The sequence below is a fragment of the Capra hircus genome, chromosome 2, assembly GCF_001704415.2.
Source record: "Capra hircus breed San Clemente chromosome 2, ASM170441v1, whole genome shotgun sequence".
Lineage (NCBI taxonomy): Eukaryota > Metazoa > Chordata > Mammalia > Artiodactyla > Bovidae > Capra > Capra hircus.
The window spans coordinates 131,376,893-131,399,578 of record NC_030809.1 but is presented as its reverse complement, the minus strand read 5'-3'; the positions used below and the strand labels follow the sequence as shown (position 1 = coordinate 131,399,578).

General features: G+C 45.1%; 2 protein-coding genes across 2 annotated transcripts in view; both read left to right on the top strand.

Moving 5' to 3' along the window:
- Positions 1,947 to 14,278, top strand: LOC108638618 (translation initiation factor IF-2-like). The gene is made up of 3 exons (XM_018066933.1): positions 1,947 to 2,049; positions 8,511 to 9,207; positions 14,194 to 14,278. Exons 1-3 carry the CDS (start codon positions 1,947 to 1,949, stop codon positions 14,276 to 14,278), a joined length of 885 nt encoding a protein of 294 aa, XP_017922422.1.
- MAP3K2 (mitogen-activated protein kinase kinase kinase 2) overlaps positions 9,161 to 22,686 on the top strand; it is a 90,337-nt gene continuing 76,811 nt past the window's right edge. Inside the window, exon 1 of the mRNA XM_018065799.1 lies at positions 9,161 to 9,207. The gene's annotated coding sequence lies outside the window, so the exon portion shown is untranslated. The remainder of the gene's footprint in view (positions 9,208 to 22,686) is intronic.

The window sequence follows — 22,686 nt, the reverse complement described above, 5'->3', positions numbered from 1 at the left end:
AGCTCAGAGAGGTTAAGCAGCCTGCCTGAACTCCCAGTTTGGCAGAAATTCAAAGTCAAGTCTGACCTGTATGCCAAGTGGCTGTCCATAGGAAACAGGTATTTATTGAGTTGAAAGTACTTCCTTGGTCGTAATCAGTGTAGCCATGTGTACGTGGCCCGAATTCATCTGCACTCGAGTGCACAGCTTGACACTGAGCACGAGTTGCTGAGCGCAGCATGTACGCAGGCACAAAGGTCGCCCCTCGTGGAGGCCTGAGTGGCAGAGCTGCAGGGTATCTGTTTTGTGTGCTAAAGATGGTGTTTGCCAGGTTTCTCCGTCATAAAGTTGCTGTTTCCCCTTTGTAATTAATAATTTGAGAAGAGAGACTTTGAAAGTGAGTATTGTGCTTCTCATCACGCTTTCACCCACCTGTTTGAATAAGCAACGTGAATTACCTAACTCCACCGTTCCTTTCACTCATTAGTTGAATTCTTCTGCTGTGGAGGCTTTCCCTTCTTCTTCGTGTGTCAGTATGACTCATGGGTTATTTTATAATATGGGATAGAATTCACCGTTTTAGTGCTCAACGTGCCCCATATTTGGCCAGCAGCAGTTCCTTTACGCTGACTCCTGACGCTGTTTAACATGCCTTTATGATCTTCTGAGCACTTCCTTACTCTCTGAGGGAAGATGGTCCAGGGCCTCGCACGTCTGCACCGGTCCTGGTCCTGTCCATGGAGAACGGCATTTGGAAACCCTACCAGGGCGCTGAATATACTCATCATCACTGGGATGTCTGACTCATAGGCTCCCTCAGGCTACCGGATCTTATGGCAGTAGAGTTAGGTGAAAGGCAGGGCACAGAGACTGGACTGGCAAGTGAACGCTCAGCAAAATCAGGCATCGGCCCGTACAGGAATTTATAGTAAAAGCCCGGCTCAGTGCCCGTGGGAACCCAAGCCAGACCAATCACAGTACGGTTTCTCCGCTCAAAAATGTCTCTATAACTTTATAAGCCTCTGGGGGTAACATCTTTCAGCATTTCCTGCTTTGGTGTGAATTACTTCCAGGGCAGAGGACATGGGAGCCTGGCTCTCAGGGATGGTGGAAGAGGGTAAGGGAGAGTGGGGGAAGGATGGTCTCAGGGGCTCCAGATAGTCGGCTGTGTCTCCCATGGTGTAGAAAGCAGCACAGGTTTCTCCTGGCACAGACCCCGTTCTGTGCTGCCGGCTGACTGGCCAGCTGGCTCATCAGGGCCTGAGCACTGGTGTGAACTCCAGGAACTAGAGGTGGTGACTCACAACGTGAGTCCATAACTACACCTTCCGGTTGTGTTGGGTGCCCTCCCTTCCGAAGGGCTGGCTGGCTCTGGAGTCTACAGGGAGGGGCAGTGCTGGGCTTCTTGCAGGCAGCAGGTGGGGACAAGTGCTGTTTCCCAGTGGCTTTCACATGCCTTACCCCACTGTGTCCACCACAACCCTGGGCCAGGATGCCTTCCCGTCTGCAGATGAGGATGCTGAGTGAAGTGGCCGAGAAGGCAGACACCAGTGTCTGCCAACTCCAGTGTTCTGTATGGTTCAGGCTGGCCCGAGCTACCCGGCAGAATGACCTCCATTTGAGGGCACAGGGAGCCCCACTCTCTGAGACTGGTCTGAGCAGTCTGGAGGGCCTGAAAGGCTCAGTGGGACACTGAACCCTGCTCTGCTCAGCTTCAGCCAGGATGGTCTACAGCGTAGACCCAGCTGAAGAAAGGACATCAACCCTTGTGACTTGCCTTGCGGAAACCACTTGTGGAAGGAGCTATGTCACACTGGGCTGAGGCATATGATGAACCTTAAGGAGGGGTATGGCTCACTCTTCACCCGCCTCTGCCAGTGCCAACCCACTTGATGGTGTACCATGGGGGCTTAGGGTCCTGCAAAGCAGATCTGAGATGGGGCTGGGAAGGCTTGGACAGAAGGACCATGGTTTCAGGAATGGCGAGGCTGAACCTGGAGAGCAGAGCCCTGGTGCTGGGAGGGGCACAGGGCATTAGGCACATGGAGGGAGCTGGCATCAAGGAGCCAAGTGAGACATCAGGAGCAGAGAGGGCTGGACAGGCAGACTCCAGTTCAGGGCTGCTCCATTAGATGTCCCAGGGGCTGGTGCAACCCAACCTTTCTCTCACAGTTTTTCCTTATAGGTAAATGAGGTATTAATTCTGCAACCTACTTCATAGGTTGTTTGTGAAAAATAACTAAAATTTGATAAAGGAGAGCGAGGTAGAGGTAGAGAGAGAAGGCAAAAGTGGAACGGAAAAGAAATAAGAAGCCAGTATAAATAAAAACAGGAGGAAGGGAAGAAGCAGTCAATCCTTGTTTTGTTGACAAGTCAGAAGGGAGGAGCCCACGGGCAGTGGTTCCACTGGGGGCTGCTGCAGTGGTGGAGGCCACCGGGAGGCCCCAAACAAATAGCTACCTTCTTAAAAAATGATTATTATTGCTCACAGTTTGATGTTGTTTCTTAAAAAAAAAAATATTTATTTGACTGTGCTGGGTCCCAGCATCATCAGTCTTCGTTGCGGCTTGCGAACTCCCGGTTGCAGCATGCAGGATCTAGTCCCCTGCCTTGGAAGCACAGAATCTTAACCACTGGACCACACCAGGGAAGACCACACAACTTGAGGTTTTAAAAGCGTATCTTGGGGGACTTCTCTGGTGGTCCTGTGGTTAACCATCCACCTTCCAATACAGCGTTCAGTTCAGTTCAGTTCAGTCGCTCAGTCATGCCTGACTCTTTGCGACACCATGGACTGCAGCACGCCAGGCTTCCCTGTCCATCACCAACTCCCGGAGCTTGCTCAAACTCATGTCCATCGAGTTGGTAATGTCACCCAACCATCTCATCCTCTGTTGTACTCTTCTCCTCCTCGGTGTACTTAGGTTCAGTCCCTGGATGGGGACTTAAGACCCACACGCCTTGGGGCAACTAAGACCCAACACAGCCAAAAATAAAGAAAGAAAAATATAGTAAAGGAAAAAAAAAGCATATCTTAAGACTGCCCTGGTGGTCCTGTGGTTAAGACTCTGAGCTCCTAATGCAGGGGGCTTGGGTTTGATCCCTGGTCAGGGAACTAGATCCCACATGCTACAAGGTACAGCCAAAAAAAAAAAAAAAAGCTTATCTTTTAACTAGATAGTGTTAGAATGCACCAACTCATGTAAAACAGATGATTTAAGTACCTCTGGGTCCTTTTCCAAAGCAGGATATTCTCCCCCAATGGTAATCCATAATATTCTTTTGACCTTGTAAGCAAAATTCGATCATGCTGGGCAAGGGCTAACAGAATATAAAAGGGACAGTTGTTATCTGTATGAGCTTCACTTCTCAGATCTAGCTGAGCATTGGGATCTCCTGTGGTTGCTCTCACTGCTCAGATACTAAGCGAAAAAAAAAAAAAATCTCTAACGTGTCCCATGGCAGCCAAGAAGCTGTCACTGGCTCTACATATATCCATTTTATGAATATTTTTCATTAAAAAGGTTAGAATAAAGGTAAAACTTTAAGTATATATGCCAGCTGTTCAAATTTGCTTGCAAGTATAAGAGAAGATAAAGTCAAACTACTTCTGCTGTGTAAGTGAAAAAAGTAGGACATAAAATTACATGCACAATTACTTAAAAACTATCTAAAAATGTATCTAAAAGTAAAAAAACACCCCTACAACGAAGCTCCATACATGGAGAAAAGATGGGATGGAAACAGAGACTCAGAACGAATTAGAGGGTTTTTCCCCTTGTCTTTTCCACATTTTCTATTAGTAACAGGAAATATATAACAATTTTAAAGAAATGTACGTATTAGCAACAGATAAATGAAAGAACTGGAGATGATCAGGATCACAGAGAATTCAAGATAATCCCTCTGTTAGAAATCCTTCATATGGCCTTTCATCAAACTCAGAAAACGTCGAGGGCTATTCTAAACAGCAGAAATCCCAGAAATGAGTTTTCTTTGATCATGGAAGCACTGTGCACTTTTTAATCAGAAGATTTAGCTTGTTAATGTTTTGCTTTTTAAAACAGCAAAGTTGAGTTTCAACCGCAGCTGCCCTGAGGATGACAAGGATAACAGATTTCCCACAGATCATTTACACAGTATAAGATAAGCTTAAGGGGCCCTGCTCTGGCTCTCCACATCCTGACTCTCCAAGCACTTCTCAGGTACACCCTATTGGCTACTACACAACAGCCATCCATTCCTCGACTCCCCTGCAACCTAACCCAGGTTTCTGTCCAGACGTGGCCTGGCAGTGTTCCCAGGCCCAGGGCGGGCCTCCTGTGGGCTGAACCCATTGTGGTAAAGCTGAGTCCTTTGCGGGCACAGACACAAGGCCCAGCTCCTACCAATGAGATGCTTTTAGGAGTAGGTTCATCTACTGGTGACAAGTATTTACTCTTCTCTCTTGTGAAAGTACAGAGCCCTGGGAAGAGGGCTCTCCTTCCAGCTCCACCATTCCTGTTTTTCACTCTCCAAGAAGGCCAGGAGGTATTCCAGGATGGAGGAAGGGATGAAGACAAAGGGGCAAAAGCAGTGGTCTGTTGAGGAAAGGTCTCTTAAAGCAGGTACTTGGACTAGACACTTTCATTGATTTCCTTTTAGACAGTACTTAGTCACCCAGCTATGATGAGTTGCAAGTGAGATTGAGAAATTGACTTTTTACTATGGGGCGGGGATGCTATGTACTCAGGTAAAATCTGATAACTTTGGAAAGAAAAGAATGAACTTGGGGCCACCATTAGATCTTGCTGCAAAAACAAGAGGCCGCCTTCTCGGGAGAGCTGATGTGAGGATATCCTCAAAAGAGAATCCCAAAGATACTCAGCATCAGATCTTTGTTTCTAATGTCATTCCCCAATAAAAGGAAACAGGGCTCCTTGGAGAAATGGCTGACTCTAGGACTGGGGCAGGAAACAGTCAGGATGAATTGGCTCTGGTAAGGCCAGAAAGCAGGGGAGTGCTCTAAAAGTAAAAACAAAACAAAACAAACACACTCAACATCCCAAAACAGACCAACACAAGAAAACACCCCACAATGACGGGGATATGCCAAAGGGCGACAAAAGTCAATGGAAAGAGTTCCTAATGCCCAAACTTGGGTAACTTGGACAAAATAAATAATGTGGTATTGGATTATCGGTTCAGTTCAGTCGCTCAGTTGTGTCCGACTCTTTTCGACTCCATTGCCCGCCGCGTGCCAGGCCTCCCTGTCCATCACCAACTCCTGGAGTTCACTCAAACTCATGTCCATCGAGTCAGTGATGCCATCCAACCATCTCATCCTCTGTCGTCCCCTTCTCCTCCTGCCTTCAATCTTCCCCAGCATCAGCGTCTTTTCCAATGAGTCAATTCTTTGCATCAGGAGGCAAAAGTACTGGAGTTTCAGCTTCAGCACCAGTCCTTCCAATGAATATTCGGGACTGATTTCCTTTAGGATGGACTGGTTGGATCTCCTTGCAGTTCAAGGGACTCTCAAGAGTCTTCTCCAACACCACAGTTCAAAAGCATCAATTCTTCTCCACTCAGCTTTCTTTACAGTCCATCTCTCACATCCATACATGACTACTGGAGAAACCATAGCTTTGACTAGATGGACCTTTGTCAGCAAAGTAATGTCTCTGCTTGTTAATATACTGTCTAGGTTGGTCATAGCTTTTCTTCCAAGGAGCAAGCGTCTTTTAATTTCATGGCTGCACTCACCTGCAGTGATTTTGGAGCCCCAGAAAATAAAGTCTGTCACTGTTTCCATTGTTTCCCCATCTATTTGCCATGAAGTGATGGGACTGGATGCCATGATCTTCGTTTTCTGAATGTTGAGTTTTAAGCCCACTTTTTCACTCTTCTCTTTCACTTTCAACAAGAGGTTCTTTAAACCAGAGATAACATAAAACCCGTGAGTCCATAGTAACATAAACAAAAAATTCCATAAGTAAGTAACTGAGGGAGAAGGGACATATCTCCCATGCAGAAGAATTCCATGGAATTCATGTCGATACTTTGTACTCCAGGGAATGGAGCCTAACTCCCCACTCTCCAGGTGTGAGAAGGGAGATTTCTTTGCAGACAGTACTGCATGGAAAGAAGGCGAAAAAACCTGACAAATAAAACCACAAACAGGCAATCAAGGTCAAGCTCAATAGCCATGTCATGTGGTCAGGAATGTCCTTGATAAGTCTGTGGTGAGAATGACATGTTACCTCCGTGATCTGCATCCCCCAAACCCACAACCCTGGTCTAATTGCCAGACAAACAGCAGACATACTACAGCGAAGGGATATTCCTCAAAGCACCTGACAAGCGCTCCTCAGAACTGTCAAGGTCATCAAAAACAAAGGAAGTCATGGCCAGGTGCAGCCTGAGGAGGCACGATGACTAAGTGTAACGTGGTATCCTGGATGGGATTCTGAAACAAGAAAAGGACATTAGGTAAAAACTAAGGAAATCTGAGTCAAGTGTGGACTTCCGTTAATGATATTGTATCAATATTGGTTCCCTGACTGTGACAAATTACCATTTTAATGTTAAGATATGAATTAAAGAAACTGGGTGTGGGGTATATAGGAACTCTCTGTACTATCTTCTCAACTCCTCTGTAAATCTAAGACTATTCTAAAGTTAAAAGTTTATTAGAGAATGAGAAGACATTCTCCCCTTTCCTGAATGGGAGGTCATAATGTCTGAAGCTGAGGCAGTCATATTCTGACTGCAGAGATGACAATTCACAGCCCTAGCCAATTTTGGGCCCAGTTACTGCATTTTTGTTATGTGAGAAAATAAACTTTATTGTTTAAGCTGTTTTGTTCCTTGCAGCTGAAAAAAATATCCCAAGCTCACGAATTTGTAATCATATATCCCCAAATAAGCCAGGATGCCAGAGATGTACAGTCTAAGCAAGTATCTCACCAATGCAAAAGAGACTGGAGAAAAAGAAACAAAGAGGCTTTTATTAATATACACGTGTGGTGGAAATGGTGGATGAAGTCCCAGTTAGGGTAGGGAGAGAACAAGTGAGCAGAGGTATGAAGAAAAATCCATCTCCATCTTGAGATTATTTTGTAAACAAGTATTTACTGAGTGACTACTATATGGTCTGGAGAAGGAAATGGCAGCCCACTCCAGTACGCTTGCCTGGAACATCCCATGGATGGAGGAGCCTGGAGGGCTTCAGTCCCTGGGGTCGCAAAGAGTTGGACACGACTCAGCAATTTCACTGTCACTATATGGTCAGGCTAGGAACCATGCAAAATAATAAAACTTTTAAGATTTAAATCCTGCCCAAGTATATTGAGATCCTTTATTTTTCTGTGGTATATCAGGCTTAGACGTTAGAACCAAAAGCCATCTTAAAGACCGGTTTTCTGCATACATATGCTTAAAAGTTCTCTACTTTTTAAATTAGTGGCAGCAAAGTGCTTTTCTATTAGGCTTTGTATTTTTGAGGTCCTCCAGCATTTAGCCTTTCTTTGTGGTGGCTATTCCCTGCAGAGCAAATGAACCATTATTTATCCGCTCAGTCGGAGTCATTTAGGTTTCCAGGCTTCACCGTTACAAAAACTTGCCAATGAACATCTCTGTTCTTGCTCCTTTGACAACACCGCTAGTGTGCCTGTAATAAAAATTTCACGAAGGGGATCTAGATATTTTATTACAGAACACCCTTTCCCTCAGTCCCTGCCCCACAGGTGCGATCTCCCCTGTTCTTCAGGGCCGCAGGTTGGGTAGCTGCTTACCTCTGGGTGGGCACCACTCTTATTTCAACTGTTTAAGTGGATATGAGGCAAGAAGCAGGTGGGATCCATAACCTACCAAGAAAGCACGCAGATGCTAAAGGAAGAAATGGCGCAGGAAGTTGTAAGGGGTATTTGAGGAAACAAGAGATGGGGCAGGACAGATACTCTCTGGATCATAGTAGTTTGGGCTGAAGAAAATGCAGAACGCAGGTCACATGACAGAGGCCTCCAAAGCTAACGCGATGAATTTGTACTTAGTACTGCGGGGCGACGGGGAGTGAAGAAAAGACTCAGTGAAAGCGACTGGGTTTTAGACTGTCACAAGTCCTGGGGGTGGAGTGTCAACTCATCTTCCTGCGCCGAAATTTCCACATTTGTTAACAATTAAAAAGTAATACTTGCTGGGCCGACCTCGAATACATACAAGAAGTAAACAGTGAACTGTAAAACTTAGAAGGCCGATCTCCAGGGTAATGGTTTACGGTCAGGTGACAAGTCGACAAAAATTTCTTAAGTCTTTTAGGAAAAAATGCTGAAACCAGATCCAAAAACGAAATCTTTTCGCCTGCAAACGACTTGCTATGGACTCGAAGTGGGTCGCAGCCTCTTCTTGCTCCGCTGCTCTCGCTCTGCCAGAAGCCCACGCGGGAGACCATTTTCGAGGTTTGTTTTGGCGTCTCGGCGCCAAGGACTCCGGTAGACGCGAGGGAACTGAGGTGCATGTGGGTGCGTGAGAGCACAGGCCCGGAATCTCCGCAGGACTGAGCCGGCGTGTGCCACCGGGCGTGCGTGGGCGCAGCCAGCCACTGCGCAGGCGCGGACTCGCTCCCCCTCGGCCTCCGCGCGGCGCTCTGGGCGAGCGCGCGCCCCCGGCGAGCGCGCGCCCCCGGCGGGTTCCGCTCTCGACAGGCGGAGGGCTGCGTGCGCACGAGAGAGCCGGCCGTGACGTGCGCCGCGCTACGCCCGACGTCACGGGTCCGTGTGTAGTGGCGGCCGGGCTGCCCTCAGCAGCGGCTCCCGACGAGGGCGGTGCGGTCGCTGGGTGCGGTGTTCGGGGGTCCTGCGGCCCGCAGCGGCGGCGGCGGCGGCGGCGGCGACTGCCGGGAGGCCCGGCGCTCCCAGCCGCGGAGTCGTCGCTCCCGCCCCTTCTCCGGCCTCGGCGGCACCCGGCCCGCGGCTTCCTCCTTTTCTGCCCAGCTTCCCGCGGGCCTCGGGGCCGCGGCGGCGAGAAGGAACGAGGGGCGCCGAGAGGCCCCGGCCGGCCGCCACGGTCCACGCGCCCGCCGCAGGCTCCATGTGAAGGAGGGCCGGGCCTGGCCCCCGGCCCGCCCGACTCCTCGTGCGCCCCTCCGGTCCCCGGGGGCCCGCAGCCTCCCTCGACCGGGGGGCGCGGTGACAGGCCGCGCGGGGGCGGAGGGGTGGGTCTGCGGCTCCCTACGTCCCCGCGGAGCGGCGGGTAAGTGCGTGCGTGTGTGTGTGTGTGTGTGTGTGTGTGTGTGTGTGTCCGTGTGTGTGTGAGCGCGCGCGCGCGCCCGCACAGATGTGTGGCGGTGGGGGTGGGGGAGCGGGGAGGGGGCCGGACGTGAGGAGGGGGCCGTTACCGGCCTGGGCGCAGCCCCTGGGGCGGAGATTTTGCTAGGTTGTTGCCTCGCTTGGGGTGGGCGGACCTTGGGTCCCTTGCATCCTGTCCTGAAGTCCAGGTCTGAGCGAAGTAGACCGCTGGGCGGTGGAGCTGTCAAGACGCGTACTCCGCCGGGCCTTTGGAAGGAAGATTGCGCCTGGTCCTTGGGAGAGGCAGAAATGTTACATGCAGGAAGCGAGAAAGTGCTTGTCTTTGCCCCCATGTATCGTCGTGCACTAGTGGTTGGGGTTGATGCCCTTTTCTCTTTATGGACCATTTAGCGAGCACTTGTTACGCCCCCGATACTTACCGTGCATTGTTTCACCTCACCTTGGAAGCCCAGTGCGGTGATACTGTCTCTCCATTTTACGGTTGAAAACATCGAGGCTCAGATTGAGGAACTTGCCCAAGGTCACGCAGCTTGGTAGTCTGGGAAAGCCTTGGTTCGAATATGATGTCTTTTCTGTAGAAGTGTATTTCTCTAGTTCAGATCTTTCGAAAATAAATATGTGAGGAAGATGAGAAAACCTGAAAAGTTTCTTCTTGGGAGTGAAATCTAAATATTTAAAAAAGTAGATCTATATACCCCTATTGTAGGTTGTTCAGTGTGTTTTGCTGCAGCCTAGCCAAATGATTTTCTTGATTCTTTCCCCCCAAAATTACTTTTAAAAGGTGGCTCTAGGCACCTTTACCTTTTTCTTTTTTTGAGTTGGAACTGACCGAACAGAAAATATTTCCCCTCTTATCAAAAAGAAGAAATAGATTTAGTTAAACTCCGTATTTCTTGAAAAGTTACAATTTGTGCAGTTTATTCTTGATGCATACAGGGAACTCACAGTTGGGTTATTTGCTTGAGATTTCCTTATTGCAAAATTTGTTTCTGGATTATGTGGCAATGACAACATGCTTAGTAATTTGTGCATTAACTTGTGCAATATCTCTGAGTGGAGAGCCAGAATTTAATGTGTAGAGTGTTGTAAAAGTTATCTTTTAATGATGTGATTGTTTTATTTCGTATCTATGTAGCAAACTAAGGAGTATTTATAAACTAACTGAAATTCTCATTTAGCGTTGACCTATACTCTGTTTCTTTGATGATGGTTAAAGTTAGATAGCCTTTACATTTCTCTTTGCAGAAGAAAGTGTTGATAAAATTCTCTTGAGTAACTTAAATTTCATGCATAGTTGTAAATGTTTAAGAAATCTATTGATGCCCCAAATTGTAGTAGTTTATAATTTCCTTTAATGTATTATCGGATAGATTTAAGAAAATTTGTAGTTGAATGTCTTTGTAATGTCTGTAGAGAAAAGGTTGAATTATAGAGCTAAGAAGTGGATGGTTCACAGATTGATTTGTCGTTTGCTTAAAATACAAACGTGTGTTGAGTCTTGTTGAATGTAATATCATTATAGAGTGGTTATCTAGTCATGCTCTCCATGAATCTCTCTTGAAAGAAATAACTATTAAAGATTTATTGTAAATAATTTGATGATTACAGTGTAGACTCAGTCTTTTTAAGTGTTGTAATTGGAACTTTCATCCCTTGTTTACCTTATTGCTACCAGAGGGGAAACTATATTTAATAGATGCTGTAGTAAAATGGAATTGTGTTTGGTTCTAGACAAGTCCCAGCTTTAGTATCAGATTGATTTTATTTTTCCTTGTAGAATTGGAGCTCTCAAAGCTCCCTCCCACCTGCCCCCCAACCCAACCCCAGCTTTTTACTAGGACAGCTTTAAGTACACAGGAGCTTGGTAATACCAGAACCCACATAGCAACCCTGTAGACTGGCAGCTTGGCACCTCGCCATTCTGCGCACATTACTTTGGCCATGTGTGCCTGGGTGCTCAGTCAGGCAGTCATGTCCCACTCTTTGTGGCCCCGTGGGCTGTAGTCTGCCAGGCTCTGTCCATGGGGTTTTCCAGGCAAGAATATGGGCATAGGTTGCCATTTCCTCCTTCAGGGCATGTTCCCAACCCAGGGGTTGAATCACTATCTCCTGCGTGTCTCTTGCATTGGCAGGCAGCTTCTTCACTACTGAGCCATGTGGGAAGCGTTTTTGGCTATACCATTTGAAAACTAAACTGTGGACACTATGACGCTTTACCCCTAAATAGGCCAACTTGCATTTCCAAAGATAAGGACATTTTCTTACACAGCCAAAATATCATTATTGTTAACTTTCTAATTAATAGTTTTTTATTGTTAATTTCTTAATGTAGTCTAGTATCCATCCATGTTTAAATTTCCCCGTTTGTGCTGGAAAGATCTTTTATGGCTTTTTATACTTAATCCCACCAAACCAGGATTGTTCACTACAAGGTTTATTCACTACATTTGGCTAAGTCTCTTTGATCTCTTCTAGTCTAAAACAATATCAACTCTCCATTTTATTTATTTTTTTATCTTTTGGCCACGCCACACAGTATGTGGGATCTTAGTTTCCAAGCCAGGGGTTGAACCTGTGGCCCCTGCTGTGGAAGCACAGTTTTAACCACTGGATGCCTTGGAAGTCCCATCATCTCTCTCTATTTTATAAAATGGATTTTTTTTAAATAAAAAGATCAAGCCGGTTATCTTGTAAAACAAGTCACATTCTGGATTTGTCTGATCCCCCCCCCCCCCGCCCCCGGGGCCATGTTGTAGTAGTTCCTCTAGCTAACTGTAAGCTAGATTTAAAGAATTGTTAGTTTCAGGTTAAATGCTTTGGGCAAGAAAAACTACTGAGTGTTTCTGTGTGCTTTGTATTGCTTCCCATCAGGGTCGTATATTGTTAAGTCCTATTGTTTGTGATCCTGAGCTTGATCACTTGGTTGTGGGGGTGGTTGTTGTTCAGTTGCTAAGTCGTGTCTTTGCGACTCCATGGACTGCAGCACACCAGGCTTCCCTGTCCTTTACTGTCTCCCCAGGTTTGCTCAAACTCGTGTCCACTGAGTCAGTGATGCCATCCAGCCGTCTCATCCTCTGTCGCCCCCTTCTCCTGCCTTCAGTCTTTCCCAGCATCGGGGTCTTTTCCAGTGAGTCAGCTCTTCCCATTAGGTGGCTAAAGTATTGGAGTTTCAGCTTTAGCATCAGTCCTTTCAATGAATATTCAGGGCTGATTTCCTTTAGGGTTTACTGGTTTGATCTCCTTGCTGTCCAAGGGACTCTCAAGAGTCCTCTGCAGCACCACAGTTTGAAAGCATGAGTTCTTAGGCACTGAGCCTTCTTTATGGTTCAACTCTCACATCCCTACATGATTACTGAAAAGACCACAGCTTTGACTAGATGGACCTTTGTCAGCAAAGTGATGTCTCTGCTTTTTAATATGCTGTCTAGGTTTGTCATAGCTTTCCTTCCAAGGAGCAAGCATCTTTTAATTTTGTGGCTGCAGTCACCCTCTGCAGTGATTTTGGAGCCCAAGAAAATAAAATCTGCCACTCTTTCCCCCTTTTTCCCATCTGTTTGCCATGAAGTGATGGGACTGGATGCCATGATCTTAGTTTTTTGAATGTTGAGTTTTAAACCCGCTCTTTCACTCTCCTCTTTCAGTCAGTTCAGTTGTGTCCGACTCTTTGTGACCCCATGGACTGCAGCACACCAAGCTTCTCTGTCCATCACCAACTCCTGGAGTTTACTCAGACTCATATCCATCGAGTTGGTGATGCCATCCAACCATCTCATCCTCTGTCATCCACTTCTCCTGCCTTCAGTCTTTCCCAGCATCAGGGTCTTTTCTAGCAAGTCAGTTCTTTGCATCAGGTGGCCAAAGTATTGGAGTTTCAGCTTCAGCTCTCCTCTTTAGGTGAGGTATATTTTCCCCACTGCAATTGGCATGGGTTCTCCAGTAATCTTTCAGTTTTCAGTAGATAGTAATATCTGTTGCTGCATCTGTTGGCAAGCTAACTTCTGAATTTCAATGTTAACAATCTTTTGCTGGTCTGTAGACAGCAACAGAATCACAGGAATTGTAAAAATATTCTGTGTAGCTGTATTAATCAGGTTCTGATTTTGCAGCTGTATTAATCAGGTTCTGATCTGGGGGATTTTTAAATATTTTTAATAATGAATTCAAGGTTATCGCCAGTTATGAATAAAAAGAGACCTGACTTGAGAGAACATAGGACAATTCAGTTCCTGTCTTTTCCTGTACTCTCTCAAGGAGGGAGGGAGGGAGGGAGGGAGTGAGTGTGTGTGTGTGTGTGTGTGTGTGTTTTGGCTGTACCGTGAGGCTTGTGAGATACTAGTCCTCAGTGAACCTTGGTCCTTGGCAGTAAAGTCGAGAGGTTCCTATCACTGGCCCATCAGGGAATTCCCTCCATATGTTTCTTTTAAGTCTCAGCCAATATTTTTTGCTCAGAAATAGCTGAAATATAAAAGGAGAGTTACTTTACTAAAACGTATTTTGAGAAAACTGTTTTTTGGTGTCATGCAAAGGAGAACTGGATTGAGAATCAGAAGGTCTAAACCCTAGGCCTAATTCAACTGTTCTATGACGTTCAAGGATTATAAACTTTCTAACTTCACTCTGTATTCTCATGTTGTAGTGATTGTTAGTGAACATGTTCGTAGGAGGATAGGAATAGACTCTTCTTTGATGCTCTTCCTGTAACTAGCCCACCACCTTTCTTGTAAGTGCTCAAGAATGTTACGCTTGAGATTCATAGTACTATAAATTTAAAAAGCACTCTGTAGTTGGTAAACTTTGGAAGTTTTTCTAGGGTAATTTCCCCCCATTTGTATAGTTAGTCATTTAGTAGGGACTTTAATAAATTAATAGTGACAAATTAAAAGAGTAGTTTAAGGTACGGTTTTATCTGTGTTCTTTTGATAATTCCCAGATTGGGCCTGCTCAGCGCCACTGCCTCAGGCGGGCTGCCCCTTGAGCGCTGTGCACTCGCCTCCGCTGCCCTCGCTGCCCTCTGACTGCACGGCACCGCGGTTGTCTCTGTGTCCTCTGCAGAGAAACTAGCTCTTCAAGCACAAGGCAGTGCTGTGTTGATTGTAGTGCCCAACACCTAGCACGATACCTGTTGACCAACATTTATTACATGCATAGGTAATTGACAAGAGGCCTCCTTTTACAGTGTGCTCAGATTCTTAAAAGATGGTAGCTACACGAGTGGAACAGGGTGGGGAAGTTCAAGAAAATGTTTCTGTATTCTCAGAGAAAATCAAGCATTTGTGAACAGCTCTACCACAGAGGCGAGGCGGTGGAAAAGTTTCTGAAAATTAATAGGAATCAGTGGGAGAATGTTAGATAATACTTACTATTTTTGAAAGTCTTTGAGAACAGATCTGCAGTCTAAGCCAAAATTTCAATTCTTTCTGTGCTATTTAGTAATAGTTATATGCTCCCAACTCATATTGTATTTTAGATTTGTGACTTGGAGATGTTTCATTATCATTATTATTGTTATTGTTTGATAAGTTTGTTGTTACCCTAAGTTTGACTGACTTAGCTACATGCTTCCCTGGTGGCTCAGATGGTAAATCATCTGCCCGCAATGCGGGAGACCTGGGTTCGATCCCTGGGTCAGGAAGATCCCTTAGAGAAGGAAATGGCAACCCACTCCAGTACTTCTGCCTGGGAAACTCCATGGATGGAGGAGCCTGGTGGGCTGCAGGCCATGGGGTCGCTAAGAGTCGGACACAACTGAGTGACTTCACTTCACAATGCTATTTATGGAGTTTTAACTCAAAATATTTTGTTCTTTCGTTTTAATATGAAAGAAACGAGACCAGTGTTCTCTGACTAAATTTTGCAGAGAGATTAATGTCATGATTTATATGATTGCTTTAATGCATTTTAAAATCAGTTTAGGCATTTTTAGACCTGTTGACTGCTTTGTAAAATTAGTAATAGTTACTATATGGTATGACATAATGTATAAAAACAGTATGTCAAAGAACATTTACAAACTTTCCTATTTGGTTAGATATTATAAGGAGATGAAACAAGTAGAAGGTAGCTAGCTCAGCCTTGGTGCTGATAAAGATCTGCTTTGAGAGATGCTGTATCACTAACCTTCCAGTCTGTTAGCAGTGCCTGACTGCATTTGGTTGGCTTCACCCCCAAACCACCATATACCTTCATTATAAATCTTTCCCCATGATTTGAGAAAGAATAGATTAATTTTGTGTTCTGAGATCATGTAATGTGTATTAATCAGCATCTCAAAGTTTTGTCCCATAGTTATGAACTGTTGCATACTGCCTTAGGGTTAGAAGATTTACTCAGGGATGTACCTGAAGAGTTTCTTGCCTAGAATGTTCCTGAAGTGAATACACAGAGTGCAAACTGTATTTCATAGTAGGTAGAAAGCCTGAATTCAGTCTTAAATCTGCCATTAATTAGAAGTTGACTGTGACAAAGTGACTTCGGTAATTTTTTAAAAAACATTATCTTAGCACATAGCAGGTACACGCAGCTCTCTTAGCGCATAGCAGAGACACGCAGGGCTTAGCGTATAGCAGGTACACACAGGGCTTAGCGCATAGCAGGGACACGCGGGGCTCTCAGCGCATAGCAGGGACACACAGGGCTCTCAGCGCATAGCAGGGACACGCGGGGCTCTTAGCCCATAGCAGGTACACGTGGGGCTCTTAGCGCATAGCAGGTACACGCGGGGCTCTCAGCGCATAGCAGGTACACGCGGGGCTCTCAGCGCATAGCAGGGACACGCGGGGCTCTCAGCGCATAGCAGGGACACGCGGGGCTCTCAGCGCATAGCAGGGACATGCAGGGCTCTTAGTGCATAGCAGGTGCACGCAGGTACACGAGATCTTTCTTTGTAGCACACGGACGCTAAGTTGTGGTCCACGGGCTCAGTACTTGCAGTGCTTCGGCTTAGTTGCTCCACACCACGTGGGATCTTAGTCCCCAAACCAGGAACCCACTCTGCACCCCCTGCATTGCAAGGTGGATTCTTAACCACTGGACCACCAGGGAAGTGCCTAGTTCACCATTTCTGAATTTGAAAAAGTTGCCCTAGTTGCTTTCTTTTTTGAAAAAGGTTTATTTATTTTTTGGCTGTGGTGGGTCTTTTTTGCTGCATGGGGCCTACTCTTCATCACAGTGCCTGGGCTGCTGCTTGCAGTGGTTTCTCTCACTGTGGAGAGCACAGCCTCAAGGATCGTGGGCTCAGCAGTTGTGAGCACAGGCTAGGTCGCTCTACAGCACCCGGGATCTTCCCTGACCAGGTATCGAATTGATGTCCCTTGCATCACCAGGTGGATTCTTAAACACTGAGCCACGAGGGAAGCCCCACCCTGCCCCACCTAGTTGATTTCTTAAGGACCTATCTAATCTATGATTCTGTGAGATCCACAGAATCATAGAAAATAGTAGAGTCAAAAGAGATTCACGTTTTCTTGCTTGGGAGATTGTTAAGATGACAACTGTCCAGGGAAGATTTGTTACAGGGCAGCATTTGGAAGATAAATCGCTGTGTTTAAATGTGATTAATTTGTCAGAATGACATCTTTTACTTAAAGATACTTTATAGCCAGGTAGCTTGTGGTGAACTGTAATAATCTATAGTAGGTTCACAGTAAATACTTGTTGAAAGAGTAGGTGAATAACTTCAGGACTGATATGATTGAAATCAGAATCACCTGATGATATTTTAGTGATAAAAATCCAGGACAGTAACCATTGAATTCTAGAAAAGAACTAAATTATACTCATAAATGGGCACCTAAGACTAGTGGAATACATTTTTTGAAATACTTTAGCCAAAAGTGAGGGAAGATATTTTTAGAAAAGAAAAAAAAAGAGATATTGGAAAAATTTTACGTGCAGTCTATGCCTGCTAGAAATTTTAAAATAATTTTATGGATGTACTGGATAAACCCCAAGTGATTACACTGAAAAAATTCTTACTTCCAATGGAAAAAACCATTTGGGGCAAACCATACATCAGCAAAAAAAATTTTAATATATATATTTATTTTTGTGAGGCTGTGTGGAATCTTAATTCCCTAACAAGGAATTGAACCTGTGCCCCCCTGCATTGGGAATGTGGAGTCTTAACCATTGGACCACAGGGAAGTCCCAGCAAATTATTTTTTTCTCAGACTCTTTCTGCTTCTTTATTCTTCCTTTCTTCCATCTTTGCATCTCTAACCAAAGCATAAAAGTACATTAAGTGTTCTTAGCTTATTTTGTTCTTAGGTAATAAATTGGCGTTGGCATTTGTTAAACTAGAGCTTCCCTTGTGCTCAGATGTTAAAGAAACTACCTGCAATGCTGGAGACCTGGGTTCAATCCCTGGGTCAGGAAGATCCCCTGGAGAAGGGATTGGCAACCCACTCCAGTATTCTTGCCTGGAGAATCCCATGGACAGAGGAGCCTGGTGTGCTGCAATCTGTAAGGTCACAAAGAGTTGGACACGACTGAGCAACTAACACTTGTTAATCTGATACCCACTCTAGTGTTTTCTCTCATATAAATCTTGCTCTTTTGCAAATGGGAGGATCAAGTTTGGATGATATGGCTTCATAGAACGAGAGCTCTTCATTCTGTTTTCAAAGATTGGCAACTGAGAACTGATAAAAGAAGGCTTGATTGGAGATTATGAAAGGACTAATTGGCTTAGGTTTGGTTATGCAGGAAGATCTCTAAAGGGAAAGTTGCAGAGATCTTGGTCAGTAGGTGGAGGGGAGGCTTCAGTGGTTGCATGAGTTAGGGTTCGATCACAGAGGAAGGACGAACTGCTGCGGTATCATGGAATTAAGGAATTTATGAAAGGTAGAAGGCCTTACGGAGTTGTGGGAGAAGCTTGGAAACCAAAGTCCGTAAGGAGGAGTTGGCAGAGGAGAGAAGTCACTAATCAGCCTTCCTGAGTCAGTGGTGCAGTGGGCAAGTCAGTTTGCAGGGGAATGTGAAGAGCTAGTGGTGCCCAGCTACTGAAGTGTGGGCCCACACAGTAGAGCTGGTGGAAAGTATAGAAAGCGTTGTCTCCACGTAGCTACCCCTTCTGTGGTCTTCAGTCAGGCTTCTGATGGTGGGCCTGAGGTTGCTGTTTGGTTGGCAGGGTTGACAATAAGAAAGAGCTACGTGCAGTGCAGGGGAGAGCAGAGACACAGTGAAGTGCTCTGTCAGCTCTACATCCATCTAGCCATAATCCTCAGAGAGTAATTCCCGCGTTTGACCATCTCTCACCAGGAACCTGGTGGGAAGAGGATTCTGGAAATGTAGTTTGAACTTAAAAGTTGAAATCGTACAAACTGTCACAGAGCGTGAGAGTGGAGGGTGGCTGGGAAATCACAGTGAGGGCTGTGATTGCTGTGGAGTCCACAGTGATGTTTCATCTTCTGTGAGAGAGCAAGTTCTTTAAAATCTCCAAGCCTTTCTCTTCCTCTGTGAGATGGGAAGATAATACTTACATTAGGGATATTGTGAGCATTAAGTGAAATGTTTTGTATTTAGCAGACTGTCAGCACAGGGTAAAATAACAGCTTTCATTAGTAGTAGTAACTGTGGTAGTAAAGAAGATGGATTGAGAAATAGGAAGGGTGTATTTTGAAAGAGGGGGGAGAAGTAGAGAAGATGAATGGAGATAAGAGTGAAGTAGAAGGCATAGTTCCTGTAACTGAGAATGCAGGAATCAAGCTGCAGAGGACGCATGCCAGCACATAGCAAGGTTGGGAAGGTGTTAAATCAGGTAACACCCTTTGAGATAAATGACTGCCGTGATGAGTGGAGAGACGGCGAATGCTGTCGTTCCAGCGCGCTCTTGCTCCGTCGGCCACTCAAGCCCAGCTCTTTGCAACCCTGTGGACTGCAGCCCGCCAGGCTGCTCTGTCCATGGGATTTTCCAGGCGAGAAAACTGGAGTAAGTTGCCATTTCCTTCTCCAGGGTGTAGTTAAGGTTAAAAGTGGTAATGTAAAATTCCTAGTACACTATCAGTCCTCAGAGGTTATTTTTCACTTCTTATCATTTAGAAAGCTGGACAGATGAAGGGAGTAGGGAAGGCTGAAACTGGGTCCTTGTTTAGACAAGAAGGAAAGGAGGACACATTTTGGATAGCAGAAATAGGAGGAGGCATCCTCACAGCATGCAGCACTTCATAAGACAAGTTGGTGCCTACTGGCTCCTAATCTGTGCTTTTGATAGCCTGTTTGTAGTTTCTTGATTTTAATTTTGAAGGATTGCTTATGCTTGTATCACTGCAAGCAATCAGTACCCAGTAATTGTGTAGCACTTAATGATACTTACTGTATAACAAAGCCTGAGTTTTTACCAACTGTGAACCCCTAAAGTTAGGTGTCTCCCTCCTCATCCATAGTCTATACCATGGCGTTTTCTCACACTTAGTAGATTCATAAGGTTATTTGCCTTTAGTGATTTCACTTGCTTACAGTATGAAATGATGAAGATTGATAAAAGGAGAGATTACATTAAAAAAATAATAAGAAAAAAGCAAAGCTGAAAAGAAACAGCAGCTCTAATGTATTTCTTTGTGAGTCTCAGGGTTCCTTAAGTGTTTCCTATTTTGGCTTTTCAAATCGAGCCTAAGCTAAAATGATGAGATATGGTAGATGCTGTTACACATACTCACAGTTCCCAAAGACCCCAGTAGGGTAAAGACCAAAAGGAAGCAAAACTAAAAGAAGATAAAACAGGAGAGCTGGGTTTGATCCCTGGGTTGGAAAGATCCCCTGGAAAAGGAAATGGCAACCCACTCCAGTATTCTTGCCTGGAGAATTCCATGGAGCAAACACCCTTTTCCAAGAACACAAGGGAAGACTCTGCACATGGGCATCACCAGATGGTCAACACTAAAATCACCACTAACTGATGATATTCTTTGCAGCCAAAGGTGGGAAAGCTCTATACAGTCAGCAAAAAGAAGACTGGGAGCTGACTGTGGCTCAGATCATGAACTCCTTATTGCCAAGTTCAGACTTAAATTGAAGAAAGTAGGGAAAACCACTAGAACATTCATGTATGACCTAAATCAAATCCCTTACGGTTATACAGTGAAAGTGAGAAATAGATTTAAGGGATTATATCTGATAGACAGAGTGCCTGATGAACTATGGACAGAGGTTCGTGACATTGTACAGGAGACAGGGATCAAGACCATCCCCAAGAAAAAGAAGTGCAAAAAGGCAAAATGGTTGTCTGAGTAGGCCTTACAAATAGCTGTGAAAGAAAAGAGGCGAAAGGCAGAGGAGAAAAGGAAAGATATACCCATTTGAATGCAGAGTTTCAAAGAATAGCAAGGAGAGATAAGAAAGCCTTCCTCAGTGATCGGTGCAAAGAAAAATAGGAAAACAATAGAATGGGAAAGATTAGAGATCTCTTCAAGAAAATTAAAGATACCAAGGGAACATTTCATGCAAAGATGGGCTTTGGACAGAAGGACAGAAATGGTATGGACCTAACAGAAGCAGAAGATATTCAGAAGAGGTGGCAAGAATACACAGAAGAACTATACAAAAAAGATCTTCACGACCCAGATAATCATGATGGTGTGATTACTCACTACAGCCAGACATCCTGGAGTGTGAAATCAAGTGGGCCTTAGGAAGCATCACTACAAACAAAGCTAGTGGAGATAATGGAATTCCAGTTGAGCTCTTTGAAATCCTAAAAGATGATGCTGTGAAAGTGCTGCACTCAATATGCCAGCAAATTTGGAAAACTCAGCAGTGGCCACAGGACTGGAAAAGGTCAGTTTTCATTCCAATCCCAAAGAAAGGCAATGTCAAAGAGTGCTCAAACTACCGCACGGTTGCACTCATCTCACATGCTAGTAAAGTAATGCTCAGAATTCTCCAAACCAGGCTTCAACAATATGTGAACTGTGAACTTCCTGATGTTCAAGCTGGTTTTAGAAAAGGCAGAGGAACCAGAGGTCAAATTGCCAATATCCACTAGATCATCGAAAAAGCAACAGTTCCAGAAAAACATCTACTTCTGCTTTATTGACTATGCCAAAGCCTTTGACTGTGTTGATCACAACAAACTGTGGAAAATTCTTCAAGAGATGGGAATACCAGACCACCTGACCTGCCTCTTGAGAAATGTGTATGTAGGTTGGGAGCAGCTGTTAGAACTGGACATGGAACAACAGACAGGTTCCATATAGGAAAAGGAGTGCATCAAGGCTGTATATTGTCACCCTGCTTATTTAACTTCTATGCAGAGTACATCATAAGAAATGCTGGGCTGGAAGAAGCACAAGCTGGAATCAAGATTGCTGAGAGAAATATCAATAACCTCAGATATGCAGATGACACCACCCTTATGGCAGAAAGTGAAGAGGAACTAAAAAGCCTCTTGATGAAAGTGAAAGAGGAGAGTGAAAAAGTTGACTTAAAACTCAACATTCAGAAAACTAAGATCATGGCATCTGGTCCCATCATCTCATGGGAAATAGATGGGGAAACAGTGGAAACAGTGGCAGACTTTTTTTTTGGGGGGGGGGGCTCAAAAATCACTGCAGATGGTGATTGCAGCCATGAAATGAAAAGACGCTTACTCCTTGGAAGAAAAGTTATGACCAACCTAGATAGCATATTGAAAAGCAGAGACATTACTTTGCCAACAAAGGTCCGTCTAGTCAAGGCTATGGTTTTTACATTAGTCAGATATGGATGTGAGAGTTGGACTATAAAGAAAGCTGCACACCGAAGAATTGATGCTTTTGAAATGTGGTGTTGGCAAAGACTCTTGAGAGTCCCTTGGACTGCACAGAGATCCAGCCAGTCTATCCTAAAGGAGATCAGTCCTGAGTGTTCATTGGAAGGACTGATGTTGCACCTGAAACTCCAGTCCTTTGGCCACTTGATGTGAAGAGCTGACTCATTTGAAAAGACCCTGATGCTGGGAAAGATTGAGGGTGGGAGGAGAAGGGGATGACAGAGGTTGAGATGGTTGGATGGCATCACCAAGTTGATGGACATGAGTGTCAGTAAAGTCTGGGAATTGGTGATGGACAAGGAGGCCTGGCGTGCTGCAGTCCATGGGGTCACAAAGAGTCGGACATGACTGAGCGACTGAACTGAACTGATGGGGTACAGTCCACGGGGTTGCAAAGAGTCAGACATGACTGAAGTAGCTTTCATACTTGTAGTTTCTAAAGACTGTCCATGTTTGCTCCTACTTGGGCCAGTTGCGCTCCTCTGACCATCTGTTTTGGTGAGGGACTACATTGAACTAATTTGGTGACATTTAGTAATCAAGTGGGTGGTTGGAGGTTGTGTTTGTAGAAGGGATAAGCTTCCAGAAGAAGGCCACTAGAGTGAATCACTTAATTCAGTGTATTAATTGATTAGTCAATTCAGTATAATCTACCTTGTTATTTTCAAGTTCTTCAAA